Consider the following 19,287-nt stretch of genomic DNA (forward strand, 5'->3'; position numbering starts at 1 on the left):
CGAGGGAGGATGGTCTTGGTGCCAGGGAAGACTGGTGGTTTGCTGCCTGCTTTCTTTGGTTCCATGTGGCGAGGGATGGTCTGGATCGCGCTCACTCTTTCCACCATCTATGGTTGTAGAACAAGTATCGATTGTGAATGTCGAGCTGTCGTTGTCGAGTCATCGGATGTTTCTGTCGGTCGATCGACATCAGCGATGAATATGGGACAGCACTATTGGATGTATTGGATGTATTGGATGTATCGGATGTATTGGATGTATTGGATGTATTGGATGTATTGGATGTATTGGATGTACTGAATGCCAAATACAACATCACTCGGCATTGCCGCTTCATCGGAATCACTTTGCAAGTCCACTCTTTGTTATCATGGTGATTGGGGCGGGTGTTGGCGGCGCGGTTGCTTGGCTGCTTGCATGTTCAGTGTTGCGACTTGGTTATTTGGGAGTGGGACTCGGAAGGAACTCGGGAATCAGGGCCACTTGCCGAGTTGCTTGAGGTTGTTGATGGCATAGTTGTAACCCTGGTCGGCGGATTTGCGATACCAGAAAACGGCGGTGTCGATGTTCTCGGGGACACCTCTGCCACCGTGGTAACAGTAGCCGAGCCAATGTTGTCCGTATCGATTGCCCTGCTCGGCCGACTTGCGAAACCACTCGATTGCCTTGGTGCGGTCCTCGGTGACTCCACATCCAATCGAGTAGCACCAACCAACCCTCCACTGCCCGTACAAATTGCCTTGATCGGCCGACTTACTGAACCACTCGAATGCCTTCTGTTCGCCCTCCGATCCTCCCCTGCGACTAAGATAGCTTTCTCCGATCCAAAACTGGCTGTCGCCGTGGCCTTCATTGGAGAGCTGTTCAAAGATGCCCGTTGCCTTCCACCAGTCCGTTGTGGTTCCGAATCCTTTGAACAGACACATGGCCATGAGATGTTCGCAGAGCCAGTCACGGTCCGATCCCAGCTGGCACAACTGGAATAACTTGCAGGCTGCGGGTGAGTTGGATGAGATGGAACTCCAATATGCCAGACACTCGTCCTCCCCAAACTTGAAGTCATCCGATTTGTTGTCTCGGATGATCTTGACACCCTTCTGTTTGTCGAGCTGGGTGCCCCGGCCGAGGTAGTGCATCCACCCGACCATGTGGGTGGCGATGGATTTGAGGACTGGGTCGGTAGACAGGTTGCTGACTTCCTGCCAGCGGTTGAAGGCAGCTTCGTCGCTCTGTTCGACACCGTGACCCAGAAATGAGCGCCATCCACTGAGGAACTCGATGTGGAGACGGCCATCGTCACTGTCCTGGTCGGCAGCCTTGGAATACCATTCGATGGCTGAGTCAAAGTCTTGCTCGACTCCTTCGCCATTTTCATAACAGTGACCGAGGGCGATTTGGGCTTGCGCAATTCCACGTTCTGCAAGGCTGCGATACAGATCGATGGCCTTGGCGAGGCCTTGGTTGACCCCGAGCCCATTGCGATAGCAGTCAGCCAGGTGGAACTTTGCCATCGTGTGGTCGGCTTCGGCCGCTGCTTTGAAGAGGTGGAAGATTTCCATTTGTGCTTTTCTCCGCTCGGGCCAGCTGATTTTTGGCTGGCCAGCGAGTTCAACTTGGAGGATTCTAGCCAAGAAGTACGCGGCGGCGCTACAGCCCTGGTCGGCTTGATCTTCGAGCCAGTATCGGTCGGTTGTCTCTTGATCCTCGCAGTACAGCGAGATGGCAATCTGGTCGCTGAGCGTGAGTCCGATTCGCAGCTGTCCGTCTGGATGACACAGTCCTGCCTTCTGGCACCAGGTGTGGAAGTAAGCCAGCTTGGAGCTCAGGAGAGGACGGGCACGCCTGCAAAATCGAAGCAGAGTCTTGATGGTGCTGTGATCGAGGGCAAGCTGGAAGCTGTCGTTGCAGCAGATGATGGTGAAGATATCTGGGTTGTGTTCGAGTGAGTGCTGGGTGACATTGGGCATCGACGAGGTTGCTCTGGCTTCAGCCTGGGATTGCTGAGTGGCTGATGATGCGGTGGTTGAAGCAGACTCGTTCATGCTGGCCATGTTGACGGAGACAGGAGGGAGGCAATGGGCGATGGCGATGGACAGGAGACGGAGAGACAAGTTGTGGCGAAGCAAGCCAAACCCTGGCAAGCCAAACACTGGCTATCGAACACACACACTAGCCTGGCTCGATCCGTCCGGTTTGCTGGCTGGACTCGTTGCTGCTTGCACTGCCACATGCATGGCCACAGTCATTGTATTTGGAATCGAACATAGAATCGAATCCAACGTCTCACACTCAGTGCGCACAACCATATCTATCCTAGTTCCCTCATATTCTAACTCCCTTGCATCTCGCAGCACACCGGAACCAAAGCCAGCTTGATGGACAAGATTTGATTCATCATCAAGAATGCGACATTGGGCGAGTGGGCACCGAAGCAGGTCGCTGTGAACTCTACAAGTCCACCATCCAAATCGAACCCAAATGGAAGCTCTTGTTTGCCACCAACCACATCCAAAGCATCGTATTCAACTTCGACTCGAACTATGCCGCCTTCAGAGGGATCGGCATCGTCCATTTCCCCATGGAGTTTGCTCAGAAGAAACCAGGGTCCATCCTGGGTCCAACCCAGCTTGTAGCGACAGCTCCCTGGAATCAAAAGTCCTCACGGATGCGCATCGTATAGAGTCTCTGAAGAAGGTCAGGCCACCCATGGCGGGTTGTTTTTGTTACTTTAATTTTTACGGAAACGACAGGAAAGTTTGAGAGCACGCACGGGGAATCGGCGGAAGGAGAGGACATGGCAGTCAAGGAAACGGATGGCGACCCGAGAGACAGGCCGATGAGAGCAGAGTGCCCCTGAAGCATGTGCTAGCGAGGATGCCCGAGTAGCGGTCACCGAGAGCGAGAGGGTGAGTGGTGCGCATACGTATCAATGTGTGTGTATGTATGTGAAGTGCCAACGATCGGTACATGATGGCCGTGTGTGGGAGTGGCTCTGCTGCAGACAAACAGCGAGACCAAAGTGCCAGTCGCTGGACGAGCCATCCGGACAGATTACTCGGGCTGGGTCTGTTGCGATCGTCGTCGGGGATGATTGCATCAAAGAAATGGGTGTCGCCAAATGGGCGATATGGATGTGCAAGCCGGGTCAGTTACTCACGACACATATGAGACGCAGCTCCCGAGCGGACACCCACACAGTTCCTTATGCTATCAGCTCTCCCCCTTCATCCTCCGTCCTCCGTCCCCCATTTAGGCAATCGCACTGATAGAGATGAGTCGACACAGCAAAGTCACATTACCAGTTCATCCACAGCCCAGTCTTCCCAACTTCCATCCGGCAGGAACCGCCTGATCATCAGAGGAATCTTCTTCTCCCGGAGTTCCCGATGGGCGATCGCGAGCGGGTCCATCTCGCCGTTGAGATCGACCATGACGGGGGCATTCATGCTGATCTGCAGCGCCCGTGTGCCCAGGATGCGGGCCTTTTCGTACTTTGTCATGTATGGCGTCGTCATGCGCTCGTCCTTGGGAATGGCTCCAGGACCGGACTCGCGGGCTTCCTGGTCGGCGTTGCCGGTGGCCTGGATGAAGAGCCTCCCCCACCCCAGTCAAAGAGACGTGCGAGACGAAGGACCCAGACAAGACATGGTGATGGAGAATCGTTAGTGAGGGCGTGGCTCATGGTCGGATGATTGCGTGCCGAGACGCTTGTCATGGATAAGAGACTGAGGCAGCGGGCGAAGCCAAAGCGAGAGAAGGTGGAGTGGGGTGTGGTGGTGCGGTTGGGACAAAGAGGAGGTGCTCTGATTCAATCGAGCGGAATGGAGTGGAATGCAGATGATGCTGGATGATCATCAATGGTCGTCGGGGGTGGGTGATGCAATACGGTACAATGCTGCAAACTTCTGAGCCGAAATCAGGGATCGTGCGCGTATGAAAGGAATACAAAAGCGGTTGTCGGGAATAAGCCTCGGCGGCGGTAGGGTTGAAGTTGGAGGGGGGGGGCGGGCGATCGATCTTACGTTGGCTGGAAGAACTTCGATGGTTTCCTCTTGCGCTCCATCGAAGCCGTTCTCGTCCTCAAAGTCCGGCTCCTCCAGGGTATCATCGTATCCGCCATCGCTTCCGTCGTTGTCGTAGTCGTCGAACTCGCGGTCGTAGTCGTCCATGATGCGCTCGATGTGGATGTGGATGTGGATGTGGATCGGATGTGGATCGGATGTCGATTTGGGAGAGAGGTTGGTGGGCGCGGGATATGGATCGATGGTGCCTGAGAGGCCGAGAACAGCAGAGAGACCAGCCGAGACCAGCCGAGACCAGCCGAGACCAGCCGAGACCAGCCGAGACCAGCCGAGACCAGCCGAGACCAGCCGAGACCAGCCGAGACCAGCCGAGACGAGATGGGGTTCGGAAAAGCCGGGGTGAGTGCGGATCGGGCACGTGTCGAAAAAAAGAATGGGCACGCTGCGCACGACACACGTGGATATGAATTTCATTTCTCTCCAGCCGGGAGGGCTGACGATGGCGTGGGAACCACCACGAGCACCCTCAGAAGGGCACTTGGTTTGAGCCAGAGCAGCCTCGTTTCTCTGCATCCTGAAGGAACACAGATACCATGAGCGAACAGTGCGTCCAAGGAGAGCGATATTGTGGAATCGAGGGAGGGAATGCACGCCGAATGCACGCCGAATGCACGCCGAATGCACGCCGAATGCACGCAGCCGGACCACCCTGTAGAGATGCCGTGCTGTCAAGTCCTGTTTCGATCCCGGTTCAGGCCCTGTCCATAAAATCAGGTCGTCCAGGCAAATGAAAGCACATAATGAACGAATGTATTGAGATTACAGAGCATGGAAACGGTGTATACTGGGACATGTCCCGCCGGCCTGAGGCCGTTGAAGAATGAATAAATCTATGTTCCGTTGATGACATCATGGATGTCGCGAGGCACTGGAGGAAGTATGCCCACAGGCAGGGCATTGCGGTAGGCCCGACCGACCTTGGTTCGCCGCTTGAGCTCGGCGACGATGCGGAAGATGAAGGCCCCGATGCCGACGCAGACAATCATACAGGGCAGCCATGTGCGAAGTCTATCGATGGTGTCGATGTCGCCCCTCCCAGATTCCCAGATGACTTTGATCAGGTCCGAGATGACAACTGGCCCGGTGATTGTGACATTGTAGATCACCCAAGCGTCCCAGAGGGTAAAGACTTTGTCCCGATAGCTGGGGTGAAACGGGTAGTTGCTCCAGTACCGTAGCAGCACCGATGCAAGGCCAATCAGCAACCTGACGCCGAGGGGGGAAAAGCCTAGCGCACATGAGAGGCCGATGCCGATAGAGACGAGCTGACGTGTGGTGTACGCGATGATTCCAAAGTTCTTGATGGGTAACAGAATGGCATAGGGCAGAAGCAATCCAAACCAGAGCGCCAGCGACAGGTCCTCGGGATAGGTGTTGCTGTATGGCGACCAGGGCCGAGGAGAGTGCGAACGGGCGACGCAGCACGGTTCTATGAGATAGATGGTGGCCTTGGCAAGGAAGAATATCGTTGCCAGAGATGATACGCCGAGTATGACGATGACGACAGTGTCAAGAGGATTCGTGAACTGCAGCAGCCGGGAACGAGAAGGATGCACGGAGAGACAGGACCGGTCATGTCAGTGGCGCCCTCAGCGGAGTATGATACTGACCCAACGAGCGACAGAGTCGGAGAGTGTGGAGCGAGAACACACACTTTGCCATGACCCATCCCACTGCACCGGGCGAGCAAATCGCAAGGCGAACGAGTACCTCTGTCTCGAGAATCAAATACCGCGGCCTCTTGGTGTGGAGATAGCAATATCGGTGGTGCCCGACTTGCATGGCATAGAAGGTGTCGTTCTTGATAACGGCTCCGGCGTACACGGAGCTTTTGGTGACATAGGACCGCTGCACGAGACCCTCGTGAGGCAAGGAGATCGTCATGTTCAGGCGATGCTCGTAGCCGGCGGCGCATGTCACTTCGCAGATGGAGTTGCTTGAGGCACTGGGCCGGCAGGATGGACAGCAGTTCTTGCGCTGGCCGGATGACTTTGCCAGACACAGCCCAAGAGAACCCGTGGCATTGCAGGCCGAGCGAGTGCGGCCGTCGCACCCGAAGCTCCAGTCGGGATCAAAGTTTGGCAGCGTGTGGTTCAGGTCGTCGGAGGGAAAGCTTGGCTCACACGGGGTCAGAATCGAGCTTTGGACGGCGGTAAACGAGGTGGGGCAGCTCTGAGGACATCCTGTGACGCACACAGCGACGGGAAATGACTCGGAGGAGTCGATTCGGCAGGGTAGCGACTGAGAGCATCGGTACAGGCAACAGAATGGGAAATGCATGTCAGCATCAGGTGTGCTATGGGCGGCGTGGCTCATGACTACAGGCCCAAGACGGGGCCAGAGAGTCGAGCGGCGAGCTCAAGCAGAGTCGAGTCGAATCCAACCCGAGCTCAAGCCGCATGGGCTTTGGGTGGCATATGCGGAAAATCTGGTAACGGCAATCACGGCTCTGCTGTTACGGCTGCTCCCACGCCGCTAATTGCAACAGAGGCGAAGGCTTCTGTGCCGAACGACGTTGGTGTTTAGATATGCGTGCGGCATCCTCGAACAGCAGAGGGAGGCCACGGCCAGAGATACCGACCCGGAACTCATTGGCGAGAAAGCCGACGGACGGGTAGACTAGGGACCCAAACAGGACCGTCCAAACTGTCAGCGCAAGGAGCAAATGCGCTCCCGGATGACCCAGCAGGACAGCCAGCCTCGATCCGGGAGTGGGCTTCAGCTTGGATATCATGGCGACAGCGCAGCGGATGAGAAGCAGCGGCTGGGATGCGCTTGCTGCTCGGGTATGAGCCTGCGTGAGAGGCCGAGGAGGGACGAGGGCACGGCCAAGAGGAAGAGGAAAGACCTGGGGGGGGCAGCAGGTGGGGTGCGGCGGGCAATATTGGAAATGATGACAGCGAACGTGGCCGGATATGCGGGACGGCGCTGGTGGATGGAAGGTTGTGGCGACGACGGGCCTTGTTCGTTGGTGAGGAGCAAGGCCGTGGGGGTGAGACAGCAATGGCTGTGCAGGCGGCGCCGTTGTTGGGACAGGAGAAAAATGCGATTTGGGCGAAGCGCAGGATCGGGAGGGATGGGATCGAGAGGGATGGGATCGGGAGGGATGAGATCGGGAGGGATGGGGGGGGATCAAGGGCAAGAGACATGCTGGGTGTCGAAGCGCATACCGCGCCTAATTGCATATTGCACATTGCATATTGCACATTGCACATTGCATTCGTATCCCACGGCGGCGGCCCAGACCACCAGGGTGCGGATCCACGCAGTCCGCGACCGGCGGGGTCTTGGTTTCCCGTGTCTCCGGCGATGGGATCGGGCTGTATCGCCGAGGACAACGCTGGCGACAACGCTGGCGACAACGCTGGCGACGACAACGACGCAAGGAGCCGGGCGCAGGCCGGGCATGAGGGCGGGGGCAATGTCGGCCGGAGGAGCGAGCAACAAGGATCGAAAGCACCCACGGGCGAACTCACCCTGCCGATGCAATCGATCAATACCGACGATTGACTCGCCAGGACACGCCAAGTTGACATTCACAAATGAGCTAATGAGCTAATGAGCTAATGAGCTAATGAGCTAATGAGCTAACCAACTAATGAACAATGGCCGCTCGCGCACGCTGCCATCGGTCTTGATCTGTGCGCATCTGCGATCGTCGCCCTCTTCCCCGCGCATCTCCGCGATCTGCCCTCGGTCCCTCGTCTGCCGCAATGAGCGTCTGTTTCAAGCCCCTGTCTCGCCCGCTGGTCCCTGTCGATGAGATCCACGACTTTTACTCGATCCACGGGCTTACCGTCCCCGCCGATCGCCCGTACAGCTGGTCCAACAACATCCAGACCCTGGACGGCTGTCTGCATTTTCTTGAGGATGTGAATGACGTGAGGTGCCTGTCTCTACCGCAGCTGTGCTGATCCGATCCCTGCTGCTGGCCCTGCTTTCTGCACCATTATCCTGTATATCGCTGCAGCGCTCCTGTGTGCTTCCTAACGATATGCTCTGCTGCTCCGCCCACCCGGCCACTCCAGCGACATTGCCCTCAAGAACGTCCCTGGAAGCATCGGCGACAACGCCCTGGCCGACTGGCGACTCCTCAACTCGGGCTGGGCCTTTTCCGATGCCGTGCTCCTCAGCGGCCAGATTCTCAGAGACGAAAAAGAGGTTGCCTGTTCGCTCAAGTAGGTGGATGGCGGGCCGTGGATGCCTCGTCGGCACTCCCATCGCACCTCGCGACCCAAGCTTTGCAACAAGCTCCTCCATGGCGGCCCTTCCTCCCAGGCCTGCTCACACATGTCTCCATTAGATTCGATGATCTCGTTGATCTGCGGCTCAACCGTCTGGGCAAGAAAACGCCGCATCCCATCCAACTGGTCATCACTGGTGGCAACATCGATCTCGGTCACTCGCTCTTCAAGCAGGACGTCGTTCGGGTTGTGCTGTTAACCACCGAGACCGGCGCCGCAACGCTCGAGTCGCAGCGGGCCCAGGATCCACCCGTGTGCCATCTCACGATCAAATCCTTTCCGCATGTCGGAGGCAAAATCGATCTGACGCAAGTCCTGCGGTATCTACGCATCGAAATGGACATCCAGGTGCGACCTACGCTTCGACTCTGCCGATGAAACAGGGCTGGTCTGTGGCTATGTCCTCTCACACTGGCCCATTGGGTCCTTTGCTTTACTATGTGTACCTATCGCCATGCAACGGCATTCAACGGCAATCAACTGATGACCAACTGACACACACTCCATACGCGACCACATTCAACCACGTTCACCGCCATTCCATACGATTGCCTCGATTCTCAATGGCACATCTCCCCCCCACCACAGTTCCTTGATGTTAGTTGCGGCGGAAGCGTCTCTCGGCAATTCGTCGATCTCGGGGTGCTCGACGAAGTGCGCATGACCATCGCCGGCCAAGTCGCCGGTGCATTCAGCTCCACCGGCCAGCTGCGTCCCCAGCTCTGGCCGGCTCTCTCTTCCGGCGTCAGCTTCAATCCAAGCAATAGCCCCTTGGTCGCTTGGCGAGATATTCGAGTCATTGGCCAGCACCATCTCTTTTTCCGCGGAGTCTACCAGTACCGACACCTGTAGTCATTGGCAATTGGACTTCAGGTCTTATCCCTCGCGATCGACAAGCACGTTCCCTCAGGGTGAAGGTTCTACATCTTCAGTTTGGCTTTTGGGGGTGGGTAATACTATCTCAGGCTGTCCAGCCTCAGAAGACATATGCCGCCCCTTTCTTGCTTTCAAATACCGACACGCATTTCCATTGCGTGTGCCCGTGTGCAACGCCGCCACCTCGTGGATATCAATCATAACGAGTTTGAAACATCTTTCGTGAGTGACCATTCCAAGCGAAGGGTCATGGATGATTCGACAGCACAGCCATGCGGCTTGCAGCGCATCCGACGGCCACGTCAATAGAATCAAGGGCGACGCTTCTTGAGCTGGTCGCGTTGCTCCTCATCTTCGTCTTCGTAGACCGACTCGGCAAACTTGGCCACCGGTTGGGTCTTCTGATAGGCTTGGGAAACCCACATTGGATTCTCTGCGCGAAGATGTGGGAGTGATGGCGCCGGCGGTGTGCAGGAGTTGAATGCCGCGTGAGCCAGGTAATGCGCCAACCAGTTTGACGATACCCAAGGGCAAGGGTGGCCTCGCAGTGTGCTGCCTCGCAGTGTGTTGCCTCCCAGCGGAATCAACTCAATGCGTTGCTGCCCGAAGATACTTACTCTCGGCAACCTCGGCATATTTCAGGATCGCCTCACGCGGGTCCTCATCTCGGGTTGTGTCCTTCATGATGCCCTTCATGATATACTGTGTGGCATTTGTGCCGAGCTTTCCACCATGCCCAGGACCCGTCAACGGACGCTCTGTTTTCGCGTCGCACGCCAAAACCAAACGAAACTGTGGTTAGCACTACGCTTCGAAAGAGAAAGACAGGATCGAACAGTAGGGTCGCTACAAGCCAAGTCTGGAGAGATACGGCCGCCTGTGGTGTCCGTTGTAAGCACTCAATATGGACGATGGATGGCGCTCGTCTATCGATTCCTCGAGCGTCAGGGGGAGGACCGTGCAGTGCAAGGACATTGCCTACCAGGCTTGCGAGTCAGAACAGGGTCCTTGAGCATCCTCTCACGCTTTCGCTTCGTCATGCGTTGCTCATCTTCCCGGAACATGGCCAAGGAATTCGGGTTGTAGATGGTGACGCTGTTGCATGTTGCATGTTTAGGGCAAAATAGCATGGCATCAGTGCTGGATCGATGCGCTTTCAGCGAGCAAAAGTGGCAGCATCAAGTGGAGCAACAGAGGAGCAGCCGCAGCAACTCCTCTGACAGACACGACGGTGCTCGTCGTCCAGCCACCTACTTTGGATCGATTCTGTCACGGGAAGCCGAGTCCGAAATAACGCAAAGGTTAGCCTCTCTCGGGACAGCGTCGGAAGTCTGCCGAAAGTGCACACGCAAACTACCCGCCCCGCCCCACCCCGTTAGCCAAGGTCGATGCACAACTGCAGCTACATACGCAATCGCGGCATCCTCGACAGATCTGCTCTTTGCCTTGCGGTTGGCACACATCTTGGCGCCCCGGGTGCTGTGCGTCTCATCGTAGAATACTCGGACTTCGCCGTTGCTTGACCCCGTGAGGAGCTGGTTGATGCGCGAATGCCACTGCACGCTCAGGATGCTGCCGGTTCCGCACGGGATCGAAAACTCGACGTTCAGGGTCTGTCGGTTGAGGCCCAGCACCTTGGCCTCGCCCTCGTTCTTCTTGGCGGATAGGCCCGCCAGGATGATGCCGTCGTCCGGCGAAAAGATGGCGTTGGACTCTTCAAAGTAGTTGACGATGCCAGCGATACCGGCCACTGGAGCGCTCATCTTCCGGAGATCCCAGAGCTTGATTGTGTCGTCCATTGCACGCGTGAGCAGGTTCCGGGAATCGGGCGAGAAGTTGATGCAGCTCGTTGCGCTGCCCGGCGTGTGCGCGGCGACTTCCTGCAGTGCGTGAGGCACCCCATGTCAAGACATCTGTGAGTCGATGCTGCTGTCGGGAGCACATCGCAGCGCCAGCGATCCATGCCAAGCGTCTCGGGCTCCATGCCAAGTCGGAAGCTCATATTGTGCCCTCGGAATCGAATGACCCTGGATCTATCGAGCCCTCGCAGAAACCACGACACTCACGTGTGTTGGCTTCAAAAAGCTCCCGTTGTTGTTCCAGAGACGGAGGAATCCGTCTTCACCGGCTACAAGAGAAACATATCGCAGGATTAGCCCGCCTCTCTTCCGAATTCCATCGGACCATCGAGGCTGTCGCAGAACCGATCCCCTGGAGCAAATGTCCAGTGTGGCTTCTTCAAGGCAGCAGACATTGCACTACCTCCAGCGATGAGCTTGCCGTCGTAGCTGTATGCTGCCGCGGTGACGGGCGTCCGGCCGCCAGGCTGTTTGGAACGCACAACGATGACACTCTTTTGCTGCCTCTTGTTTTCCACGTCCCAGATCCGAATGGTGCTGTCCAGCGATGCCGTCAGGAAATAGGCCTTCTCGTAGGGATGCCATCGACAACAGCTCAGGCCCGCTATGTGGCCCCTGTCGTTCCAGGAGACAGGATAGAGCAGGTGGGAGTCAGATATCGCCGGAGAAACACCTCGTTCGAGGGGATCTGGCCGAGTCCTACAGATAGCGAGCTACACATCATCCAATAGATCCAATTGCCAGAGCCCCAGGAGCGGTACTGACTTTGTGTTTCGAAGATCACGGAGGTATGGGTCGCCTTTGACATATTCAGAGCTGTGCCAAGTAAGGAGGTCGAGAAGGAAGTGTCAGATCTGCGCTCGAGAGCAATGTGCCTTTGTCATTTGCCACAGCATGGGAAGCACGCACAGCTCGCTGCCATCGCGGTCGTAGAGCTTGACTTGCGGTGCCGATGAGGCAACCAGGAACGAGTCGCCAGAAACGCTGAATTGGAGATCGCGAATCTGGAATAGAGCAGATGGCACACCGAGTCAGCAGTTTGCTTGATGATGCTGGATTTGCCATCACCTGTGCTGTCTGCCATGGAGCCGTGGTTTGGCCGCTGCGACGTACCGGATTGCCGCCGCACGGTTCGATCGATCGGAAGGGGCGGAAGTTGCTGTCCATGCCGTTAAAGTCCCAGAACTTGACGCAGCAGTCCCGCCCGCCCGTAATCAGCCGCGACCCAGCTGGATCCAGCGATATGGATGTCACAGGCTTGAGATAGGAATTGCCACAACAAAAGCAGAATTGGTGTGAGCTATGGGCGACTGCAAAAGGAGCAGCTATCCGCCGTGCAGGTTGCGTGGTATGGACATCAGCGACTTGCGCAGACTCGTCGTTTCGTCTTACTCTGGAGTGACTCTTGAGGGCGATGTGGCTGGATATTGGCACGAGCGGCCGAGGCCCAGCGTCGGCCTCGGCATCATCGCTGTTGTCGTCGTCATCATCACCATCATCATCTTTGTCGTCGTCGTCGTCGTCGTCGTTTTCGGCATTGTCCTGGCGTACCTGGCCTTTGGAATTCAACGAAGCGTTGGCACTCACTTCCTCCTCTTGGCCGTCGTCACTGGCGGGCATGGGTCCGATAACATCGTCGCCTCCATCTGCATCGCCAGCCAATCGGCTGATCGAGCTATCCAGAGATCTAGTCTCCGGGCGTGCTTTGTCCTTGGCGCTCGATCGGAACTGCTGGTTGGCTTTGGCTGGATTCATCGGGTCCAGAAGCCTGCTGGTCACTTCGCTGGATTTGAGCTGGTCTCGTTTCGAGAGCGGCGCCTCGGGCTTGACCGAGGACGAGGGCGGGCCTGCCTTCTTGCCTCCAAACGACATGGGGAGCATTGCTCGGAGCTTTTCCCATTCGTCGCCCATGGTGATCTGCAGTGCCTTGCAGGATGTATGCGGAAACGGGAACAGAAAGACGAGATCGACACGGGTGGCGGGGCAACGGATGGGTGTTTGAGAGCGAGGGGATCATGTGACGTTCGCTTCGGCAGTCGCATCGGCAATCACATCGATACCTGTGGTGGTCCGGGGGAGTGTACCGCTTGCGAGCGAGCCGGTGCCGTTTTGAACTGACCGTAGCCCGTTCGATGGGTTTCGGGCATCGATCCTTTGGGCTGGGTTGGCCGGATCAGGGCCATTTCCACCTCCAAATCAGCAACACAGCCCAGAGACCGGTTGGATACAGAACAAGGCCGTTCACCGCAAAAGCGGTCCCTTTCCCTCGCCTTTGCCACAGGCCTCTCTCTTTCATCGTCCGCTCCATTCCCACCAACAACCCCGTCCAGCCATGCTGACACCCACCAGCAACCAGCTCTATTCCTGTCCTGCCCACGGCACCGACCACGACCTGTTCCTCTCATACCAAGCCCAGACTGATGCCGAAACTGTCCAGGCTCTGAAGGAGGTGCTCACCTCGGTCGCCCTCCGTCGATATGGCAAAACCCTTTCCGTCTTCCACGATGTCGACTGCCTCAACAATCCCAGCGACCCTCAAGCCAGTTCTATCAGTGCCCTTCCCAAGTGTAAAGCTGTCTTCCTGCTCCTAAGCAAGGGCTCAATGGACTTGATGAAGAACAAGGTCAAGAATGGCCAAGAGGACAACGTCGTCCTCGAAATCAAGACCGCCCTCGACCTCAAGGATACCAAACGCTCCCTCCCTGTCCTTCCCCTCGGAATCGCCACCAAGGAAACCAAGGATGGTGTCGATGTCTTCACTCCCTTCCTGCCGTACATGGTGTCTCTCCCCGACGACCCAGCTTTTGCCTCGCTCAAGCAGACCCTCGGCAGAGTGAACCACATCCAGTCCTTTGGCTTCCGTCCAGACCAGATGCACAAGCGAATCTACCGCCTCCTCAACCTCGTCCATCCCATCCCACCCAACATGGATCTCATTACGGTCATCCATCGCAAATACTTTTGCGACTCCAAGTTCCGATTCGATCCCGCCCACCTCGACACCCTACTCAAGCAACTCACCCTGACTGGCCGCGCCGTCATCTCCGGCATGGGTGGCATGGGCAAGTCCGTCCTCGCCATCCAGATCCTGTTCTTCATGATGGGCATTATGAATGCGAGCAACAGGGAAGACCTCATCGCCATCAAAGCCGAGACCATCGGCATCAAGCCGCAGTACCGCCAGGTCTTCTGGATCAACTGCTCGACCGAGTCGACTGCCATCGATGGACTCATCGACATGTTCCCTGGCATCAAGCCCGATGTGATCAAGGAACATGCCTCGAGGTTCCTCGCCAACACTCACGGCTATCTCCTGGTGCTCGACAATGTCGATGACATCAACGTGGTCGACTCTGTGTTTGAGCACTCCAAGTCGGTCGGGTTCAGCGGCGATGTGGTGGTGACGACCCGGCTGGCCTCGCTGCCTCCTGGTGCATTCACCAGTGCTCTTGAGACCAAGGCACCGAGCTTCCAGCACGATCCACTCCGTCTCGTCAACTGGGACGACACCACCACACTCGACTATATCATGTCGTCATCGCCAATGATTGTCCAGCGACTTGTGTCGGACGAGGCCAGGAAATCCCTCGACAGCATTGTGGCCAAGATCAGTGGATATCCACTCGTCATCCAGACATTCATGACGTTTGCCGAGAACTACGACACTCCCCTGTCGGTGCTCGAGGCCACGTTTGCAGGAGCATTGGAGCTGCAGGATGGCGAGGACGACACGCGGTCGTCGCTCAAGGTGATTGTGGATCTGTCGCTGGACTCGCTGATGAAGCGAGGGAATGAAGGTATCGAGGCAGCCAGGCTGTTTGGAGCACTCAGTCTGGTGGCGCCGGCCAACATCCAGCTCGAGTTGATCAATGAGATTGCAGAGCAGTTGGAACTCAAGACCGATGGTGAGTTGCGAGTGGATCAAAGTGCAATCAATGGTGTCAGTGTATGGAACTGATCATTCATCTGTCCACAGTGGCCGATCTGATCAAGATGGTGGTCCAGAGTGGTCTCCTCCGAAGTGGAGCCGAGGGACAGTACTCGACCCACTCGCTCACCCAGCAAGTGGCTCGAGAGTATGTCCAAGCACACAGTGAACTGAATGCCGAAAGTATCGAAGATGCAACTGGTGAAGTGTTGCTCGAGTTAGCCGAGTCGATGGATATCAAGGCACAATCATTTGCGGAGCATCTTGACCGTTATGTTGAAAGGATAGTGCCAGAAGTGTACACCAAGGGGCTGCATGCGCGAGTAGAGTTCCAAGTCGCCAGACTGGCACAAGAAAAACCTTTCTCCATCAAAGCAATGGAAACGCTCAGAAGGAACTTGGAGCGAAGTAAGGTGTTCTATGGCACCAGCGAACATCCGGGCGTTGCCGGAATCCTCAATAACATGGGTACTGTGGCCAATTCCCAAGGGCATCTGAACGAAGCACTTGCCTTCTTCCAAGAGGCACTCAATATCAAGGTCAAAGTCTATGGTACTCGCGAGCATCCTGGAGTTGCTTTGACCATTAACAACATGGGCTTAGCGACAAATGATCAAGGACGCCTGGACGAAGCACTTGCCTTCTTCCAAGAGGCACTCAATATCAAGGTCAAAGTCTATGGTACTCGCGAGCATCCCGCTGTTGCTCAAACCCTCAACAACATGGGTTTATTGAGAAGATCTCAAGGACGCCTGGACGAAGCACTTGCCTTCTTCCAAGAGGCACTCAATATCAAGGTCAAAGTCTATGGTACTCGCGAGCATCCTGATGTTGCTTTGACTATTAACAACATGGGCTTAGCGACAAATGATCAAGGACGCCTGGACGAAGCACTTGCCTTCTTCCAAGAGGCACTCAGTATCAAGGTCAAGGTGTTTGGCACTCGCGAGCATCCCGTTGTAGCTCAGACCCTCCAAAATATGGGTAGTATGGCGAGTGATCAAGGGCGCCTGAATGAAGCCCTTGCCTTCTTCCAAGAGGCACTTGATATCAGGGTCAAGGTGTTTGGCACTCGCGAGCATCCCGATATTGCCGCAACCCTCAACAATATGGGTGCGGTGGCAAGTGATCAAGGACGCTTGGACGAAGCCCTTGCCTTCTACCAAGAGTCACTTGATATCAAGGTCAAGGTGTTTGGCACTCGCGAGCATCCCGATATTGCCGCAACCCTCAACAACATGGGTAATGTGACAAAATCTCAAGGACACCTGGACAATGCACTCACCTTCTACCAAGAGTCACTTGATATCAAGGTCAAGGTGTTTGGCACTCGCGAGCATCCCGATATTGCCGCAACCCTCAACAATATGGGTGCGGTGGCAAGTGATCAAGGACGCTTGGACGAAGCCCTTGCCTTCTACCAAGAGTCACTTGATATCAAGGTCAAGGTGTTTGGCACTCGCGAGCATCCCGATATTGCCGCAACCCTCAACAACATGGGTAATGTGACAAAATCTCAAGGACACCTGGACAATGCACTCACCTTCTACAAAGAGTCACTTGATATCAAGGTCAAGGTGTTTGGCACTCGCGAGCATCCCGATATTGCCACAACCCTCAACAATATGGGTGCGGTGGCAAGTGATCAAGGACGCTTGGACGAAGCCCTTGCCTTCTACCAAGAGTCACTTGATATCAAGGTCAAGATATGTGGCACACGCGAGCATCCTGATGTTGCCCGGATACTTGGTAACATGGGTTTCTTGGCGAGTGACCAAGGCCACCTGGACGATGCACTTGTCTTCTTTCAAGAGTCAGTTGATGTCGCCATAAAGATTGGTGGTACTCTTGAATGTGCCCATATTGGACAGATCCTGAACAGCATGTGCTACATTTCAAGACTCTTGGGTCGTCCCACCCAGGCTCTCCATTATGCCAATCAATGCCTTGACATCTACCTTGAACTCTATGGTACTCGTGAACACTCCTCGGTGGCTGGCATCCTTGATGAGTTTGGATGGATTCACTTTCTTCAATCTGACTTCGCCAAAGCACTCGAATACCACATAGAGGCCCTCGATATTGCCACGAGAATCTCAAACGACCCAACAGGAGCTCAAGAGGCCGAATTCCTCGTTGGCTGTGGTGCAGACCTGATCCATCTTGGCCAGCTCGACGATGCCCAGTCCAAACTCGAGAAATCACTCGAGCTTCTCAGAGCCATCCACTCCACGACCGATAATGCCTCTGTTGCCCATGCACTGTGTTGGCTTGGCGATCTTCGTCGACTCCAAGGCAGCCATGATGATGCCCTCATCCTCTATAACGATGCCATGTTTATGGTGAAGCGACTGTCACGACCTTCAAACCCAATCATCATTCCTCAAGCTCTCCATGGCATTGCAACCATTCAAAGATCCAGGAAGCAGTTTGATGCTGCTCGGGATTCCACAACCAAAGCCATTGATATCCTTCTCGAGCGTGTTCCCGATCATCCATACCTTCAGCAGATGAAATCCTTCTCTATCGAACTGGGCAAGGGGATTGGATCAAGTGACAGCTCGAGCTAGTGTTGGTTGTTAGGAAGATGTGGATCGGCATAGTACGGTGACGATCGAGTAGTGTTGCTGCCGCTTCGCCGACTTGAATACATCAGTCACTTCCTCTCAGCTCCATTCGGCTCAGCGGGCGATATATACCACGCAAGTTCAATCAACAGCGAAGACGAGGGAATAGACACGGTCATCATGGGTGAGTGGGATTGAAACGTGGACAAAGCTGAATATGCATTCGTCAAGGAGTTCCTGGGTTATCGATCGTATATTGGGCCTCCATCTCGCTGATTGGGTATTGCGAGCCAGCCGAGAGGCGCAAGGCCTGCTCCGATCTCTTGCAGTGTGGGGTGTCGGGCATCGTCAAAAGCCGCCTGGTATTCGACCCTGGTCGCTGGGTCTTCGAGCTTCCTCGGCTTTCATTGGGGTGCAAGAGGATGACTGAGAGATCTGGGGATGGTCAAGGTTGCGGATTGCCGAGGGACGAGCAGAACTCATATGGTCACGAACATCGTCAAGGTGAGAGTACCATGGACAAGGTGCATTTGGCTCACCCAGATCACTCAACGTCGTACAATCGGGCCTATCGATTGAGTGGTGAGATGCAGGTGGCACCGACGCCTTTCCGCATGGCCAGCAAGGAGAGCTGTGCAATATCCCCCACAACCAGCCACAACCAGCCACACCCAGGCCACAGAGGAAGGACAGAGGCTGCCAAATGCAGACCGACTGAGCAGCACAGCCGAGAGTGGGTGTGATGTAATGCTGCTTGCGGCTGTGTCGATGGTCTTGTGCTGAGAGCAACTGTCGGTGTGGTCCGGCAGGAGAAGGAGCCAGGAATATATGAACAGGCCAGCCGGCCTCCTTCGTCGCCCCTGTCTGCTCCATCGCTTCGGTCTTGCTGCTGTCGCTCCGTCGTGGGTGCCGATACACTCAAAGATGGCCCTCCGGTCGCTGATGTGCTGTTTCTCGTCGCAGGACGAGGATGATCCTTCGTTTGGCGATATGCCCAGGACCAAGCCCAATCCTGTTCCACCCGCCGACCCCTTCGACCCTTGGGTCCATCCGGTCGAAGCCTTCATCCGGATGGCCCGCGACGAGCCCGATGCCCTCTGCATCAACACCTACGAGAGCGGCGAGTCTGTGCGCTACTCATACCGCGATGTGTGGAAACATGCATACTCAATCGCCCAGGCTCTCAAGGCGCTTCCTGGCTGGAACGACGATGGCCACGATGCCGTCGGCACCTTCTGCGAAGGCGAGGCGCACTGGGTGTTCTTCTCGCTCGCCGTGTGGATGCTGGGCAAGTGAGTATCGGCCCAGATGCCGTGATTCGATCTGTCTGTTGCATGGTCCTGGCTGTGGATGTCGCTGCCACCAGTCCAGGGTCAGAAGGATTGGCTGTGGAATGTGCTGTGAGTGAGTCCTCCCTCCAGGGATGACAAGTAACAGCCGTGGCTGACTCACCCACGTATCCACCGACAGGAAAACCCTCAACTTTGGTCTCAACTGGCCATCGGCTGTCCGCAAGGCCATCTGTGCGAGGTATAGCATCAGCAGCGATGAGTCAAGGAGGCAGTCCGATTGTGGGTGGAGTCGACAGAGTGGGAGACTGGCCCACGATCGACAAAGCCTGGAACTGACACACTCTCGACCACCATGGCACCCAACAGACACTCGGTCAAGTACATCCTTCACCACTACACCAAGCCTGGCCGCACCATAGGAGTGACGTTGGTGGACGGT

The 19,287-nt window shown here is 56.0% G+C and overlaps 1 protein-coding gene across 1 annotated transcript; it reads left to right on the forward strand.

Moving 5' to 3' along the window:
* The first annotated feature begins 15,136 nt into the window (after nucleotides 1-15,136).
* On the forward strand, nucleotides 15,137-17,658 carry BJ171DRAFT_448341 (uncharacterized protein). The gene has a single exon (XM_053108202.1). It carries the CDS (start codon nucleotides 15,220-15,222, stop codon nucleotides 17,557-17,559), a length of 2,340 nt encoding a protein of 779 aa, XP_052962183.1. The 5' UTR covers nucleotides 15,137-15,219; the 3' UTR covers nucleotides 17,560-17,658.
* Nucleotides 17,659-19,287: the final 1,629 nt, after the last annotated feature.

This window comes from Polychytrium aggregatum, assembly GCF_025602895.1.
Source record: "Polychytrium aggregatum strain JEL109 chromosome Unknown BJ171scaffold_73, whole genome shotgun sequence".
NCBI classification, from domain to species: Eukaryota; Fungi; Chytridiomycota; class Chytridiomycetes; order Polychytriales; genus Polychytrium; species Polychytrium aggregatum.